General features: G+C 47.2%; 1 protein-coding gene across 2 annotated transcripts in view; it reads left to right on the top strand.

The window, feature by feature from the left end:
* Positions 1-2,887: 2,887 nt before the first annotated feature.
* The window catches only part of ORC5 (origin recognition complex subunit 5), a 71,820-nt gene continuing 56,527 nt past the window's right edge, over positions 2,888-18,180 (top strand). Inside the window, exons 1-3 of one of the 2 annotated variants that reach the window (XM_063923892.1) lie at positions 2,888-3,110; positions 12,690-12,820; positions 13,171-13,263. In XM_063923892.1, coding sequence (XP_063779962.1) covers positions 12,710-12,820; positions 13,171-13,263 — 204 coding nt within the window. In that variant the 5' untranslated portion in view covers positions 2,888-3,110; positions 12,690-12,709. The remainder of the gene's footprint in view (positions 3,111-12,689; positions 12,821-13,170; positions 13,264-18,180) is intronic. The other variant, XM_063923893.1, reaches the window with a different exon arrangement.

Genomic DNA, 18,180 nt, shown 5'->3' with positions numbered 1-18,180 from the left:
CATCACGGCGGTCGCCCATGTAAACAGACAGGGCGGCACAAGAAGCAGGATGGCGATGGCAGAAGCCACATGGATTCTCCGATGGGCGACCTACACCCGGGAGAATGGGGACTTCTTCCAGAAGTTTTCCAAATGCGGGTAAACCGTTGGGAATGACCACGGGTGGACATGATGGCGTCCCGCCTCAACAAAAAGTTGAAAAGATATTGCGCCAGGTCAAGGGACCCTCAGGCGATCGCTGTGGACGCTCTAGTGACACCGTGGGTGTACCAGTCGGTTTATGTGTTTCCTCCTCTACCTCTCATACCCAAGGTACTGAGAATAATAAGAATGCGAGGAGTGAAAACCATACTCGTGGTTCCGGATTGGCCAAGAAGAGCTTGGTACCCGGAACTTCAAGAGATGCTGGCAGAGGACCCTTGGCCTCTGCCGCTCAGACAAGACCTGCTGCAGCAGGGACCCTGTCTGTTCCAAGACTTACCGCGGCTGCGTTTGACGGCATGGCGGTTGAACACCGGATCCTAAAGGAAAAGGGTATTCCGGAGGAAGTCATCCCTACCCTGATCAAAGCCAGGAAGGATGTCACCGCAAGACATTATTACCGCATTTGGCGGAAATATGTTGCTTGGTGTGAGGCCATGAAGGCCCCGAATGAGGAATTTCAACTGGGTCGATTCCTACACTTCCTGCAAGCAGGGGTGACGTTGGGCCTCAAATTGGGGTCCATCAAGGTCCAGATTTCGGCTCTGTCGATTTTCTTCCAGAAAGAACTGGCTTCACTGCCTGAAGTTCAGACTTTTGTCAAAGGAGTTCTGCATATTCAGCCTCCTTTTGTGCCCCCAGTGGCACCTTGGGATCTCAATGTGGTTTTGGCATTCCTGAAATCACATTGGTTTGAACCACTTAAGACTGTGGAATTAAAATATCTCACGTGGAAAGTGGTCATACTGTTGGCCCTGGCTTCGGCCAGGCGGGTTTCAGAATTGGCGGCTTTGTCTTGTAAAAGCCCTTATCTGATTTTCCAGATGGATAGGGCAGAATTGAGGACTCGTCCTCAGTTTCTCCCGAAGGTGGTCTCAGCTTTTCACTTGAACCAACCTATTGTGGTGCCTGCGGTTACTAGGGACTTGGAGGATTCCAAGTTGCTGGACGTAGTCAGGGCCCTGAAAATTTATGTTTCAAGGACGGCTGGAGTCAGAAAAACTGACTCGCTGTTTATCCTGTAAGCACCCAACAAGCTGGGTGCTCCTGCTTCTAAGCAGTCTATTGCGCGCTGGATTTGTAGCACTATTCAGCTGGCGCATTCTGCGGTAGGATTACCGCAGCCTAAATCAATAAAAGCCCATTCCACAAGGAAGGTGGGCTCATCTTGGGCGGCTGCCCGAGGGGTCTCGGCTTTACTACTTTGCCGAGCAGCTACTTGGTCAGGGGCAAACACGTTTGCTAAATTCTACAAATTTGATACCCTGGCTGAGGAGGACCTAGAGTTCTCTCATTCGGTGCTGCAGAGTCATCCGCACTCTCCCGCCCGTTTGGGAGCTTTGGTATAATCCCCATGGTCCTTACAGAGTCCCCAGCATCCACTAGGACGTCAGAGAAAATAAGATTTTACTCACCGGTAAATCTATTTCTCGTAGTCCGTAGTGGATGCTGGGCGCCCATCCCAAGTGCGGATTGTCTGCAATACTTGTACATAGTTCTTGTTACAAAAATCGGGTTTTGTTGTGAGCCATCTCTTCAGAGGCTCCAATTGTTATCATACTGTTAACCGGGGTTCCTATCACGTATTATATGGTGTGATTGGTGTGGCTGGTATGAGTCTTACCCGGGATTCAAAATCCTTCCTTATAGTGTCAGCTCTTCCGGGCACAGTTCCTAACTGAGGCTTGGAGGAGGGTCATAGGGGGAGGAGCCAGTGCACACCAGATAGTCCTAAATCTTTCTTTAGAGTGCCCAGTCTCCTGCGGAGCCCGTCTATTCCCCATGGTCCTTACGGAGTCCCCAGCATCCACTACGGACTACGAGAAATAGATTTACCGGTGAGTAAAATCTTATTTTTAAAGTCTTAAAGTGCCCATGTCTCCTGCGTATCCCCGTCTATACCCCATGGTTCTTGAAGCATCCCCAGCATCCTCTAGGACGTATGAGAAAAAAAGGATGATGGGAAGGGGATAAAAGGTTGGTGGTCAGCAGGAGTGGCATCATGTCAGTATAATGCCTGTAGGCAGTGGGAGTATATGAGTAATAAGCTAATGGGTAGGAGAAATAAAAAAAGATGGTGGGCAGCATGCATAAGATGTCATATTAAAGCTGGTGGGCAGGGTGACAGCAGAGACAGAAATTGTTGCCAGGGAGATACAAGAGAAAAGCTGGTGAGCAGGGGGGGCATGCAGAGGATGGTGGGCAGTAAGGGCATGGGATAGAAGACTGTAGTACGGGGTCTGTGTGGGAAAAGCTGGTGGGCAGAGAAGTGTGTGAAGGAAAAGCTGGTGGCATGTAACTGAGCAGCTGGATGGCAGGGGGCTTAGGAGCATGGTAGATGCTACCAACCTTAGGAGCATGGTGAGCAGACAGAGTATGTGAGGAAAAGTTTACATTATCCTGTCACACACCACCAGCTTCCCCCATACACAGCCTCATATACATCATCACCTGCTTGCCACCAGCCTTCCCTAGCATGGCGACCCGTGCTGTGCCCAGCAGCTTCCCCCTCACATGATTCCTCCTGAGCACTGACACTCTGCATGCCCCTGCTGCTCTCACCATTCTGCCCCCATTACTTCTGCATAGGAGGGGCACAGGCGCAGTACCATGCATGCTGCTGCTGCCGCCCGTCCCCGTGTCCCGCGCTGTCATTGTGTGTATACTAGCAGCAATCACATGAGCTGGGCACGACAGAGTGAGGGCGGGAGGCGGTCCCTGTGTGCGGGGATGTAGTCGGGCAGAGCTCTGTGTGCATGGAGAGTGATACAGGAAGGAAGTGACAGTGTGTGTGACGGCGGGCGGGAGGACCCAGCGGCGTGACTCCGGAGCTGCCCACATGCTGCTGCCGGCGTGTATGGTGCGGTTGAGGGCTGCTGCCCCCTGTGACTCTCCGGCCAGTGGGTGATGTGAGTACCCCCTGATTGCACATTTCGATCGCATCTGTGATAGAAATCTAAGGATTGTATGCACATTTTAGGTACCTTGCGATGCGCGGGCACGCCGGTCGAATCTCGCGTCTCAAGATAGTTTATGCTGCACTTGATATTTATTGCATCGCAGTGCGATCGCATGTGGTTTTGCCGCTCCCACTCGGCGGTGACGTGCCCCTCGTGATTACCATGCGATCGATCGCATGGTAATCACTTAGGGGTTCAGGTGCGTGAAGTGCTGTTGCGATGCCCCGCGATGTTGCATCGCGGTGCATCGCACAAGTGTATGGGCAACATTACAGCTGCCCCGTGCGAGGACTGCAGCCAGCATGCTCTGATGCGGGTCACACAGCTGCAGTGTGCTGTAATTATTAGTGTTATGTGTAGTGTGTTGTGCATTCGGTGTGATTTTGCTGTACGCACCTAAACGCAGGGTTTTACCATAGTCCTCCGGTAATTACCATAGTCCTCCGGTAATAGTATATTGTAGCCTGGTGCGCAGTTTGTGTATATGGTAATAACATGCTCTTCCTATTGTCACATTGTATTCTGTATATAAAACACAAAGTAAATGGCTTCTGCTGCCAAATGGCATAATGTAATAATGGATATGATATAAATCAGCACATAACTGTATAACCCTGCAGTTTCTGCGCAGGATTAGCCTGCTGGGTGTTGTGGTGTTTTTAGGAACTTTAGTTTTGCCTATTTGCTGTGCGCTGCATTGTGGGGGTGATTCAGACCTGATTGGTGGTGTGTGTGCTTGCGCACAGCGGACGATCAGGTCATAACTGCATGTATGCACCGCAATGCGCATGCGTGTCAGACAACAACAGCGGGCATCGCCGCCCAGCGACAGGATGGTGTGAAAATTCCGATCACACGGGCATTCGCAAAGTGGTTAACGGGAAGAGGCCATTTGTAGGTTGTAACTGACCGTTACTGGTAGTGTACAGAAAAACTCAGGCGTTCACAAGTGTTTTCAGGGAGGGTGTCTGACGTCAGCTCCGGCCCCGATCAGCCTCTTCTGATCGCACTGGAGGAGTAAGTTCTGGGCTACACATGGGATCGCACACTTGCATGGCACATTTACACTCCCCCTGGGGGCGGTGACTATCTGAACGCAGGACAGCAAAATTAGCAGCCCAGCGATCAGGTCTGAATCGCCCCGTGTTTGTAACAGTCACACTTCCTATGTAACCCTAGTAATGCTACATACAGCAGTCATCCTGCATATGGAGCTCATCAAGGGGTCTATTTACTAAGCATTGGATGGAAATAAAGTCGACGGAGTTAAAGTACCAGCCAACCAGCTCCTAAAGGTTCATACATACGGTCAGATTTATCCTTGCGATTTTGACCATATAGTCAAAATCACAAGGAAAGTTAGTGCAAATCGCAAGGTGTTAGCCAATGCGGGGTTGGTATCGCAAGGTTAACTAGACTGTACAGGCAAGTCAATTTTGTCTATCTACTACTGAAGTATAGTCAAAATCGCACATAGCCAATATCTCAAGCACACATTTATTTAGTCAACATCGCATAGTCCATATAGCATAGCCAAAATCTCACCATGTGTATGCATCTAAAGGTCTTTATTTTTTTTTTTTTTTTTTTAAACCCATCCTGTAAAATGTCAGTTAGGAGCGGATTGGCTGGTACTTTATCTCCGTTGACTTTATTTCCATCCAAGGCTTAGTGTACATTTTTCCCTTCATGCTGTATCAAGCTGTTTTTGTTGATTTGTTAATTACATCATCATTCCAAAGCTATTATTGGGGTTATTATCCTTTGGGATTAATCAATGATATCACTGGTACCCTGCTGTTATATTCTTGACGTGCACTGGTCCGAACTCTCCTGCCCATTCAAGCTTCTTCAGAGTTTAGCCTGTACTCTCCTCACACAGCTTATGGAAATCTCTTCAGCCAGGGTTTCCCTCCCAACACTCCAGAGACTGCGCTGCATAATACTTGTCTTCGTTTTGATTACTTCTAAATCTAAAGACATTTGGTTTCTAGGTCTACTTGTCTGCTGCATTTGATACCATTGATTACTTTTCATACACCTGATGCCTTCCTTCATTGTTCCCTAGTGCTTATCCATTAGTGTTTTTTTTTCTCTGGTTCCACCTCTCCTGTCTCCTCTGTTATTTGGAGCCCCACAAGACCCGGTCCTAGTCCCCTGATCTTTATCTAAACCACCTCTCTGATTGCCCTTCCTTCTTCTGTTTCATCCTGGATGTCCAAAACTGATTTTAAATCCTCCAATCAACAGAAGCTCCTAAGCTCCTGCACATCTGTTTTTGTTGACAACACAACAATAAACTTTTCCCCTCAAGCTCGTTTCCTAGGTGTTATTGGCTTAGAACTGTCCTTTACTGTACACATCCAAGCTGTCTCTAAATCCTGTGACATATACGTAACTAAGAACCCTCCCCAGTATTCACACCTCTCACAAGTCGTTGAATACTGCAATTTTCTTGTTCCTGGTTTTTGTCCTAATTAGAGTTTAACTTGTGGGAGAGGTCCGTCTTGACCAAATCGGCTGGACCAGTGGTTCTCAACCCTTAAGTATTCACATAATTTCATGCTTTCAGGATTTCGGTCTGTGGAAGCAGGTGGGATAATTACTGATTCAACAGAATAGATTAACTGACCTGTGCATGATAAAAGAAATCCTCAAAACATGACCTGTTGGTGGTACTTGAGGACTGGAATTGAGAAACCACTGAGCTAAACCAAATGTCCTCATCAAACAATTCATTTGTTATGTTCCATGATTCTTCCCTATGTTGTTTGCCTGTAAGTGATGCAATATATAATATTTTTCTCTTACGTCCTAGAGGATGCTGGGGACTCCGTAAGGACCATGGGGTATAGACGGGCTCCGCAGGAGATAGGGCACCTAAAAAGAACTTTGACTATGGGTGTGCACTGGCTCCTCCCTCTATGCCCCTCCTCCAGACCTCAGTTAGATCTTGTGCCCAGAGGAGAATGGGTGCACTGCAGAGAGCTCTCCAGAGTTTTCTGTTGAAGAAGAATTTTGTTAGGTTTTTTATTTTCAGTGAGTCCTGTTGGCAACAGGCTCCCTGCATCGTGGGACCGAGGAGAGAGAAGCAGAGCTGGCTTGTAAAGTTGGGCACTGCTTCTAAGGCTACTGGACACCATTAGCTCCAGAGGGAGTCGGAACACAGGTCTCACCTGGGGTTCGTCCCAGAACCGCGCCGCCGTCCTCCTCACAGATGCCGAAGATAGAAGCCGGATGAGAAGGCAGAAGACATCTCAGGCGGCAGAAGACATCAGATCTTCATGAGGTAAGGCGTGCAGCGGTAAGCTGCGCGCCATTGCTCCCAGTCACACACACACAGCAGCACTGAAGGGTGCAGGGGGGGGCGCCCTGGGCAGCAATAAACCTCACATTTGGGCAAATGCAGATTGATTAGGCTGCGGAGGCAGTAAATCTATGATCCCCGCCATTTTTATTGAAAAATCACTGGGACCGAAGCCCGCCGTCGGGTGGGCGGGGCTTGATCCTCCGCACTAACCAGCGCCATTTTCTCCACAGAAGCTGCATGAGGAAAACGCTGGCTCCCTGGTCTCTCCCCTGCTGAACTTCACAGGCTGGAAAAAAGAGGAGGGGGGCACATTAGCGACGCAGTGAGTGGGAATTGGCATATTATATATAGAAAAGCGCTATCTGGTCATATTTTTTCTAGTGTTTTTAAGCGCTGGTGTGTGCTGGCATACTCTCTCTCTGTCTCTCCTTAGGGCCTGGTTGGGGTTTTGTCCCTTTATAGGTTAATCCCTGTGTGTGTGGGGTGTCGGTACGTGTGTGTCGACATGTCTGAGGCGGAAGGCTTCTCCAAGGAGGAGGTGGAGCAAATGAGTGGTGTGTCCCCGTCGGTTGTGCCGACTCCGGATTGGATGGACATGTGGCATATGTTGAATGCAAGTGTGGCATCTTTACATAAAAGGCTTGATGAGGCTGAATTAGGGGGGACATCAGGGGGTCAATCCTCGGATTGGACCGACTCACAGGGCCCATCGGGGTCTCAAAAGCGTCCCTTAACACAAGACACTACTACCGACACGGATTCTGATTCCAGTGTCGACTACGACGAAGTAAAATTGCACCCTAGGGTGACTAAAACCATTCAGTGTATGATTATGGCAATAAGGGATGTGTTGCATATTGAGGATGAACCCTCGGTCCCCGACACAAGGGTACACATGTTTAAGGAAAAGAAACAGATTATTAACTTTCCCACATCTCATTAATTGAATGATTTCTTTGGAAAAGCTTGGGAGACTCCGGATAAGAGACCGCAGATCCCCAAAAGAATTTATATGGCATACCCCTTCCCAAAGCAGGACAGGGAGATTTGGGAATCACCCCCCACTGTGGACAAGGCCCTGACGCGCTTGTCCAAGAAAGTGGCGCTACCGTCTCCTGACACAGCGGCCCTTAAGGACCCTGCAGATCGCAGGCAAGAAACTACCTTAAAGTGTATTTATTCTCATACGGGTGCTGTGCTAAGACCGACAATTGCGTCGGCATGGGTGTGTAGCGCAATTGCAGCTTGGACAGATGAGCTGACAAATCAATTTGATAATATGGATAAGGATACTATATTCTTAACTCTAGCCCATATAAAAGACGCAGTCTTATTTATGAGGGATGCTCAAAGGGACATTGGATTGCTAGCTTCTAGGGCCAATGCATTGTCTATCTCAGCGAGAAGATCCTTATGGACTCGCCAATGGACGGGTGATGCGGATTCCAAAAAACATATGGAAGTACTACCCTATAAGGGTGATGTATTGTTTGGGGATGGGCTGACGGATCTGGTTTCCACAGCTACAGCAGGTAAATCAAATTTTTTACCATATATTCCCCAACAGCAAAAGAAAGTAACACCCTATCAGATGCAGTCCTTTCGGTCGCACAAGTCCAGAAGAGGTCGGGGATCCTCTTTCCTCGCCAGAGGTAAGGGCAGAGGCAAAAGAGCACCTGCTTCGGCAGGTGCCCAGGAACAAAAGTCCTCCCCGGCTGCTCCAAAACCCACAGCATGACGCTGGGGCTCCCCTGAGGGAGTCCGCACCGGTGGGGGCACGTCTTCGACTTTCAGTCAGGCCTGGGTCAGTTCAGACCTGAATCCCTGGGTGTTGGAAATAGTTTCCCAGGGTTACAAATTGGAATTTGAGGAGGTGCCCCCGCGCCGATTTTTCAAATCGGCCCTACCAGCTTCCACATCGGAAAGGGATGTAGTGTTAGCTGCAATTCAAACGCTGTGTATACAGCAAGTGATAATCAAGGTTCCCCTGCACCAGCAGGGAAGAGGTTACTACTCAACCCTATTTGTGGTCCCGAAACCGGACGGTTTGGTCAGACCTATTTTGAATCTGAAATCCCTAAACCTGTACATAAAAAGATTCAAATTCAAAATGGAATCACTCAGAGCGATAATAGCCAACATGGAGGAGGGGGAGTTTATGGTGTCTCTGGACATAAAGGATGCGTACCTTCATGTCCCCATATATGCCCCCCATCAGGAATACCTGAGATTCGCTGTACAGGATTGTCATTACCAATTTCAGACGTTGCTGTTTGGACTTTCCACGGCCCCAAGGATTTTCACCAAGATAATGGCGGAAATGATGGTGGTCCTGCGCAAGCATGGAGTCACAATTATCCCATACTTGGACGATCTCCTGATAAAAGCGAGATCAAGGGAGAAAATGCTGAGCAGTGTGGCGCTCTCTCTGAGAGTGCTCCAGCAGCACGGTTGGGTTCTAAATCTACTGAAGTCACAGTTGATTCCGACAACTCGACTACCGTTCCTAGGTATGATACTGGATACGGAACAAATGAAGGTCTTCCTCCCAATAGAGAGAGCCCAGGACATCCAGAATATGGTCAGAGACCTGCTAAAACCAAAAAGGGTGTCAGTTCACCAATGCACTCGAGTTCTGGGGAAAATGGTGGCGGCCTACGAGGCCATTCCCTTCGGAAGGTTCCATGCAAGGACTTTTCAATGGGACCTTCTGGACAAGTGGTCCGGGTCCCATCTGCACTTACATCGGAAAATAACTCTGTCCCCAGGGGCCAGAGTGTCTCTCCTGTGGTGGTTGCAAAGTGCTCACCTGCTGGAGGATCGCAGGTTCGGAATTCAGGATTGGATCCTGGTTACCACGGACGTGAGCCTCCGAGGATGGGGAGCGGTCACACAAGGAAATATTTTTCAGGGTCTTTGGTCAGACCAGGAGTCCTGTCTACACATCAATGTGTTGGAACTCAGGGCCATTTACAACGGCCTTCGACAAGCGGAGAGTCTTCTTCGAAACCTACCGGTTCTGATTCAATCAGACAATGTCACAGCAGTGGCTCATGTGAACCGCCAAGGCGGGACAAGAAGTAGAGTCGCGATGGCGGAGGCCACAAGGATTCTTCGCTGGGCGGAAAATCATGTAAGCGCTCTGTCGGCTGTCTTCATTCCGGGAGTGGACAACTGGGAAGCAGACTTCATCAGCAGACACTATCTCCATCCAGGAGAGTGGGGTCTTCATCAAGAACTCTTTGCAGACATAACACGTCTTTGGGGAACTCCTCAAATAGACATGATGGCGTCACGCCTCAACAAAAAGCTTCGGAGGTACTGTGCCAGGTCTCGGGACCCTCAGGCAGTGGCAGTAGATGCTCTGATAACACCGTGGCTGTTCAAATCGGTCTACGGGTTTCCTCCTCTTCCTCTCATCACAAAAGTGTTGAGGATCATAAGGCAAAGAAACGTACAGACAATACTCGTTGTCCCAGACTGGCCTCGAAGGGCCTGGTACTCAGATCTACAAGAGATGCTCACAGGAGATCCCTGGCCTCTTCCTCTGCGGGAAGACCTGTTGCAACAGGGGCCCTGTGTATTTCAAGACTTACCGCGGTTACGTTTGACGGCAAGGCGGTTGAACGCCGAATCCTAGCGAAAAAGGGGATTCCGGAAGAGGTCATCCTTACTTTAATAAAGGCTAGGAAGGAGGTGACGGTTAAGCATTATCACCGTATCTGGCGAAAGTATGTGTCTTGGTGTGAGACCAAGAATGCACCTACGGAAGATTTTCATCTGGGTCGTTTTCTCCACTTCCTACAGACAGGAGTGGATATAGGCCTGAAATTAGGCTCTGTTAAGGTGTAGATTTCGGCCCTCTCGATTTTCTTTCAGAAGGAATTGGCTTCTCTTCCAGAAGTCCAGACGTTTGTAAAGGGAGTGCTGCATATCCAGCCCCCTTTTGTGCCTCCAGTGGCACCATGGGACCTGAACGTGGTGTTGCAGTTCCTAAAATCACACTGGTTTGAACCGCTTAACAAGGTTGAGTTGAAATTTCTTACCTGGAAGGTGGTCATGCTGTTGGCCTTGGCATCAGCAAGGCGAGTGTCTGAATTGGCGGCTTTGTCACACAAGAGCCCCTACTTGATTTTTCATGTGGATCGAGCTGAATTGAGGACACGTACGCAATTTTTGCCTAAAGTTGTTTCTTCGTTCCATATGAATCAACCTATTGTGGTGCCTGTGGCTACAAGTGACCTGGAGGATTCCAGATCCCTGGATATAATCAGGGCCTTAAAGATTTATGTAGCCAGGACGGCTAAAATTAGGGAAACAGAGGCTCTGTTTGTCCTGTATGCTGCTAATAAGATTGGCGCACCTGCTTCGAAGCAGACTATTGCTCGCTGGATCTGTAATACGATTCAGCAGGCTCATTCTACGGCTGGATTGCCGGTACCAAATTTGGTTAAAGCCCATTCCACTAGGAAGGTGGGCTTTTCTTGGGCGGCTGCCCGAGGCGCCTCGGCATTACAGCTTTGCCGAGCGGCGACTTGGTCGGGGTCAAACACTTTTGCTAAATTCTACAAGTTTGATTCCCTGGCTGATGAGGACCTAGCGTTTGCTCAGTCGGTGCTGCAGAGTCATACGCACTCTCCCGCCCGATTGGATGCTTTGGTATAAACCCCATGGTCCTTACGGAGTCCCCAGCATCCTCTAGGACGTAAGAGAAAATAAGATTTTAAAGTAAACCTACCGGTAAATCTATTTCTCCTAGTCCGTAGAGGATGCTGGGCGCCCGTCCCAGTGCGGAAACTCTGCAAGACTTGTATATAGTTGTTGCTTACATAAGGGTTATGTTACAGTTGGAATAGGTCTTGGACCGTTACTGTCGTTTGTTCATACTGTTAACTGGTTATGTATGTTCCAGGTTACATGGTATGATTGGTGTGGGCTGGTATGAATCTTGCCCTTGGATTGCTAAATCCTGCCTTGTATTGTCCATCTCCTCTGGGCACAGTTCTCTAACTGAGGTCTGGAGGAGGGGCATAGAGGGAGGAGCCAGTGCACACCCATAGTCAAAGTTCTTTTTAGGTGCCCTATCTCCTGCGGAGTCCGTCTATACCCCATGGTCCTTACGGAGTTCCCAGCATCCTCTACGGACTAGGAGAAATAGATTTACCGGTAGGTTTAAAATCTTATTATTATATAATATTTATATATACAGGTTGAGTATCCCTTATCCAAAATGCTTGGGACCAGAGGTATTTTGGATATGGGATTTTTCCGTATTTTGGAATAATTGCATACCATAATGAGATATCATGGTGATGGGACTTAAGTCTAAGCACAGAATGCATTTATGTTACATATACACCTTATACACACAGCCTGAAGGTAATTTTAGCCAATATTTTTTTATAACTTTGTGCGTTAAACAAAGTGTGTGTACATTCACACAATTCATTTATGTTTCATATACACCTTATAAACACAGCCTGAAGGTCATTTAATACAATATTTTTAATAACTTTGTGTATTAAACAAAGTTTGTGTACATTGAGCCATCAAAAAACAAAGGTTTCACTATCTCACTCTCACTCAAAAAAGTCCGTATTTCGGAATATTCCGTATTTCGGAATATTTGGATATGGGATACTCAACCTGTATATTTATTAACATAAAAGGCCATTGTGGCATTGCCAAAGCTGCAACAACATACACGTCTTTGCTTGTCTCAAATATATAAGAACTCTGTCTATCTGCTGTGCCCCAGACCTGTGTATCTCATCCTCACAAATTACTCATGTTTCACCTTGCCACCAAATGTTTCCTGAAAATCCACCGCTTGATCCAAACCTATCAAATTCCAGAACCACCATCTTAACGACCTAAGGTAAATCTTCCCGATTAACACCGCCTACATCATTTATTCAAAACCTATTTATTCTCATTCCTTAAACACCCATTGGCCCTGAAACCGGCATTACTCTGATTGGATCATATAGCCCTACTTTTTCCCAGTGCAGTCTAGCTGAACCAATGTGCAGTCTGTGGCACCTCATGCACCGTTCTCCTATGCTGTAATATTGCAAATAGCACCTTCTTACAGCTTTATCTGTTTGTTAATACCCAGTCTTGCTTAGTGTGCTTGTTCCCAATTGTAAAATATCAGATGCTATATAATGAAATCATTATTATTGTAATTATTAAATCTGAGTTGTGCTAATTTGCAGTTGATAAATGAATATGAAACATGACTACATTAGAGCATTTCCCATATGCAGAGGAAAAACTTCAGAGATTGGAAAAGCTTGTCCTCTGTCGAGATTCACAGTTATCAACATTGCTTTCAGTATTTGGAGAGGTATTATTTTTATTTATTAATTTGGAGTATTAAATATGCACTACCACTTAGGGACGGAGTGGGCCTAAAGGTGTGCAGCCAATTGAAAATTATGACTGTGTGACTTTTGGAGGGGCGGTGGCAGGAGAGCCAGTTTTTAGTCACAATCGTGTTATTTGTGGCTTCTTATTGGTCCTCTTGCTCACACTCCTGTTCTGCAGCCGTTTCAAAGAGGTGAACAAATGTTTTCACCACTTTAGGTTGAAGTTCAGCTTCAAAGGGGCTCACTGAGCAACCTTTAGTTTCCCTGGATAAATTGATGTAAGTGTATAAAAATGAAATTGATTAATTGTACTGTGTTTTCCTTTCAGCGTCCTCATCTAAGTTTTCCATCCATTTTTATTTATGGTCACACTGGAACTGGAAAGACGTATGTTCTGCGGACGTTGATGAGCACACTTGAGGTATTGGCTAAAAGCACATTCTGATTTTTATCCTGAGGTCTTGTCCTAAGCACTTTCCATTGCATGTGGAGGCCCTATAACCCGAGAGGGAAATAGCTTGCCAGCAGGGCCTTCGTACCTCTGACTGTTTGTTATTACCCAGTTTTGTTATATCATTATTTCCAATTGTAAAGCGCAATGGAATTTGCTGCGCTGTATAAGAAACTGATGATGATGATGATGATGATAATAAAAAATACCTTTAACACCTAAAATAGATACCGTTTTAATTGCTGTACCTTTTAACTGCATCATACATTGAGTTAATTAAATTATAGATTTACATTTGGGGATAGGTATTATTTTTGCTTACTAAGAAACTAAAGTAGTTATTATAATGTTTGTAACAGATTATGGTAAGAAACATTCCAGATTTCAATAGTTTATATAATTTAAAAGGTGAACATCAATAATTTGGATTTATGGAACTGAGTTGTCCTGAACCAGTTAGATAGGAGCGCCACACCACTACTGCTCCCAAAGTGCTTAGAAATCATGCTAATTCTTCTGAAATGTACTTTTCTCTGAACTATTGTAGAGCTCCCAAGTTGTCCACCTACAGTATAGGGGGGTATTCAATTAGGGCCATTTTTTCGCCTAGGCTAAAAAAAAACTACACTTTTTCACAATTTTTTATTCGCCTATTCAATAGCAGGGTCATTTTTTTCACCTATACAAAAAATTCAGCAGAAGTGAAAAATGTGGATCAGCGAATCCACGTGTTTTCGCACCTGTGCCGGTGAAAACGTGGTCTGTTTTAGCTGATTTTGAGGTATTTTTCGCCAATGTCTTTCACTAAAAAAAAAAGTGAAAAGGCATTGGCGAAAATGCCTTAAAAATGTGCAAAAACGGGCCGCAATTGAATATGCAGGGGGGTGAATTTCGATAGCTCAGAAATTGTCAGAGCTAATTGAATACCCCCCCCTTAGTAAGTCAGTGTTCATTCTAGCACCCTGCACTTGTCTCAACCCATGCGGTTCCTCTTCCTGCCTGTGGTGTTACTCTCTGCTCTTATCTAAGAAGTCTAGTTTATCCCCACCAAATATAAAGGGTTCTGGGTCTTGCAGATGGTGCTTTCTCTGTGCAGGTGAGAGCTAACATTAGTATCACTGGGCACGAGTCAATTCGAAGACAGTTGAATAGCGCTGGGAATTAGCTCCCAGGGCTATTCAATACAGAGCAGCGGTACGTTGGAGAATGCTAAACAAGGTGTTTTGTTGGGAGAACCGGCATTTTCCGACTTAAGTGCCCGGCGCCACGCTAAGGGCAGAAATCAGCATCGCGCCTGCACTTTTGTCGGATTTCTGCTCGCACTCCTCCAGTGCACCCCATCACAGGGCGCTGTAGAGACCTTCTGAAGAAAACAGGTGGAGGTGTTGCACCAAGTAAACAATATCTTGCTGTCATTTATGAAGTACATTCTATAAAATGATAAAAGCTAATTGTTTACTGTGGGCAACTTCTCTCCCCTGTCCTCCTTAGAAGGTTTGATACATCTCCCCCATGGTCTTCTTGAAACGCAGAGGTTCCTCTGAGTTAAGTTAAAGGACGAACACTGCATAGTGATAATGCAATCACTTTTTATTGGAAGTTGCTCAGACCTTTTGTTAAACAAAAAAAAAAACTAAAAAAAACTAAAAATATATTTCTCATACGTCCTAGAGGATGCTGGGGTCACATCAAGAACCATGGGGTATAGACGGGATATGCAGGAGTCATGGGCACTTTAAGACTTTCAAAGGGGTGTGAACTGGCTCCTCCCTCTATGCCCCTCCTCCAGACTCCAGTTTAGAATTGTGCCCAGGGAGACTGGATGCACTCTGAGGAGCTCTACTGAGTTTCTCTGAAAAGACTTATGTTAGGTTTTTTATTTTCAGGGAGAACTGCTGGCAACAGTCTCCCTGCTTCGTGGGACTTAGGGGAGAGAAGTTAGACCTACTTCTAGTGAGTTTAAAGGCTCTACTTCTTGGCTACAGGACACCATTAGCTCCTGAGGGTCTGATCGCTAGGTACGCCTAGATGCTCGTTCCCAGAGCTGGCCGTCAACCCCCTTGCAGAGCCAGAAATCAGAAGACAGGTGAGTAGAAGAAGCAAAGAAGACTTCAGTGACGGCTTCTGAGGTACCGCACAGCGTTCGTGCTGCGCGCCATGCTCCCACACACAGCGGCACTACAGGGTGCAGGGTGTGGGGGGGGGGGGGGGGGGGGGCGGCGGCGGCGCCCTGGGCAGCATATAAACCTCTATATGACACTGGCAACAGGGAACATAGTGCCAGGGCACTGTCCTAACCCCCGCCAGTATAAAAGTTTTGGAAAAATAGCGGGACTGAAGCGCGCCATTACGGGGGTGGAGCTTAGCCCTCACAGCTCACACAGCCAGCGCCATTTTCTCTACACAGGCTGCAGAGATGCTGGTCCTTGCTCTCACTGCTGCATAAGTATCAGGGTGCAATATATGTTGATTATAAAAGCGCTGCAGGTCTGGGGCATTATTTAGTGTTTTCAGAACCGTTGGTGAAGCGCTGGGTTGTGAGCTGGCAAACTCCCTCTGTCTCTCTGACAGACTTTAGGTGGGTCTGTCCCCTATATGCCCAGTGTGTCTGAGTGGTGAATACACGTGTGTCGGCATGTCTGAGGCGGAGTGCTCTTCCCAGGAGGAGACTGTATTAGGACACAAACTGCTGTGGGAGTGACCCTGTCGGCCCCGCCGACTCCTGATTTGGTAAATGTGTTGAATGCTAATGTGGCTCTTTATTAATAAGAGATTGGATAAATCTGAGTCTCAGAATCAGGCATGGAAGAAATCTGTGGAGGATGTATTGTTACAAGTCCAGACACCCTCAGGGTCACAAAAGCGATAATTTGCCCAGTTGGCAGACACAGATTCCGACACGGACTCTGACTCCAGTGTCGACTATAGTGATAGCAGATTAGATCCGGAATTGACAAAGAGCATTCAGTACATGATTGTGGCGATAAAAGACATATTACATATCTCGGAGGACCCTCTTGTTCCTGACAAAAGGGTCTGTATGTATAAGATGAAGAAGCCTGAGGTAACGTTTCCTCCCTCTCATGAACTGAACACTCTATTTGAAAAGGTTTGGGGAAAATCCTGACAAAAAGTTTCAGATTCCCAAAAGGATTCCTTCCGGTGACGTATCCGTTTCCCTCTGGGGATAGGGAAAAGTGGGAGTCACCACCCATTGTGGACAAGGCTCTATAACGGCTGTCCAAAAAGGTGGCTCTTCCGTCCCCTGACACTGCAGCCCTTAAGGATACTGCGGATCGTAGGCAGGAAACTACATTGAAATCCATTTATGTCACCACAGGTACGCTGCTCAGGCCAGCCATTGCATGTGCGTGGGTGAGTAGTGCTATCGAAAAATGGGCAGATAACTTGTCATCTGATATAGATACCCTGGATAGGGATAGCGTTCTATTGACACTAGGTTATATCAGGGACGATGCAGCCTACCTAAAGAAAGCTGCGAGGTATATTGGCCTTTTGGGTGCAAAGACCAATGCTATGGCAGTCTCAGCTAGGCGAGCGTTGTGGATTCATCAATGGAATGCTGATGCTGACTCTAAAAAAAATATGGAATCTCTACAATATAGAGGTGGTGTCTTGTTTGGTGACTGGCTCGCCGATTTGGTATCTACGGCTACCGCGGGTAAGTAGTCCTTTTTACCTTATGTTCCTTCACAACAAAAGAAAACATATCAGATGCAGTCCTTTCGGCCCAATAAATACAAGAAAGGCCGAGGTTCTTCCTTACTTGCTACTAGAGGAAGGGGGAAAGGAGAAAAGTCACCAGCAGTGGCAGGTTCCCAGGAGCAGAAGTCCTCCCCGGCTTCTGCCAAATCCACCGCATGACGCTGGGGCTCCTCTGCGGGAGTCCGCACCGGTGGGGGCGCGTCTCAAACTCTTCAGTCAGTTCTGGGTTCGTTCGGCCCTGGACCCATGGGTTTGGAAATAGTGTCCCAGGGGTACAAACTAGAGTTTCAAGATGTTCCCCCTCGACGATTTTTTATATACGCCTTACCAGCTTCTCTTCCGGACAGGGAGGTTGTATGCCACGCATTACAAAAGTTGTGTCAAAATCAGGTCATTATCAAGGTTCCCCCATCACAACAGGGAGAAGGATTTTATTCGAGCCTGTTCGTGGTCCCGAAGCCGGACGGCTCGGTCAGACCAATCCTGAATCTAAAATCCCTAAATTTCTGCTAAGAAAATTCAAATTCAAGATGGAATCTCTCCGGGCGGTGATCTCCACTCTGGAGCAAGGGGATTTTATGGTGTCAGTAGACCTAAAGGATGCCTACTTGCACGTTCCCATTTGTCCTCCGCATTAGGCTTACCTGAGGTTTGCAGTTCAGGATTGTCATTACCAATTTCAGACGTTGCCGTTGGTCTGTCCACGGCTCCGAGGGTTTTCACCTAAGTAATGGCGGAAATTATGGTTCTCCTGCGCAAGCAGGGAGTCCCAATTATCCCGTACTTGGACAATCTCCTGATAAAGGCGAGATCCAGGGTCCAGTTACTGCAGAGCATTACGCGCTCCCTGACCGTTCTGCAACAACATGGTTGGCTCCTAAACTTGCCGAACTCGCAGTTGGTGCCGACGAAGCGGCTGTCGCTTTTGGGAATGATTCTGGACACAGAATTACAGAGAGTTTTTTCTTCCAGTGGAAAAAGCTCTGGAAATTCAGAACCTGGTCAAACAAATTCTGAAACCGGCAAGAGTGTCAATCCATCAATGCACTCGGTTACTGGGGAAAATGGTGGCGGCCTACAAGGCCATTCAGTTTGGCAGATTCCATGCCAGAGTGTTTCAGTGGGACCTGTTGGACAAGTGGTCCGGATCCCACCTGCACA

This window comes from Pseudophryne corroboree, chromosome 5 (assembly GCF_028390025.1).
Source record: "Pseudophryne corroboree isolate aPseCor3 chromosome 5, aPseCor3.hap2, whole genome shotgun sequence".
NCBI lineage: Eukaryota > Metazoa > Chordata > Amphibia > Anura > Myobatrachidae > Pseudophryne > Pseudophryne corroboree.
This window is presented reverse-complemented; position numbering and strand designations above follow the sequence as displayed.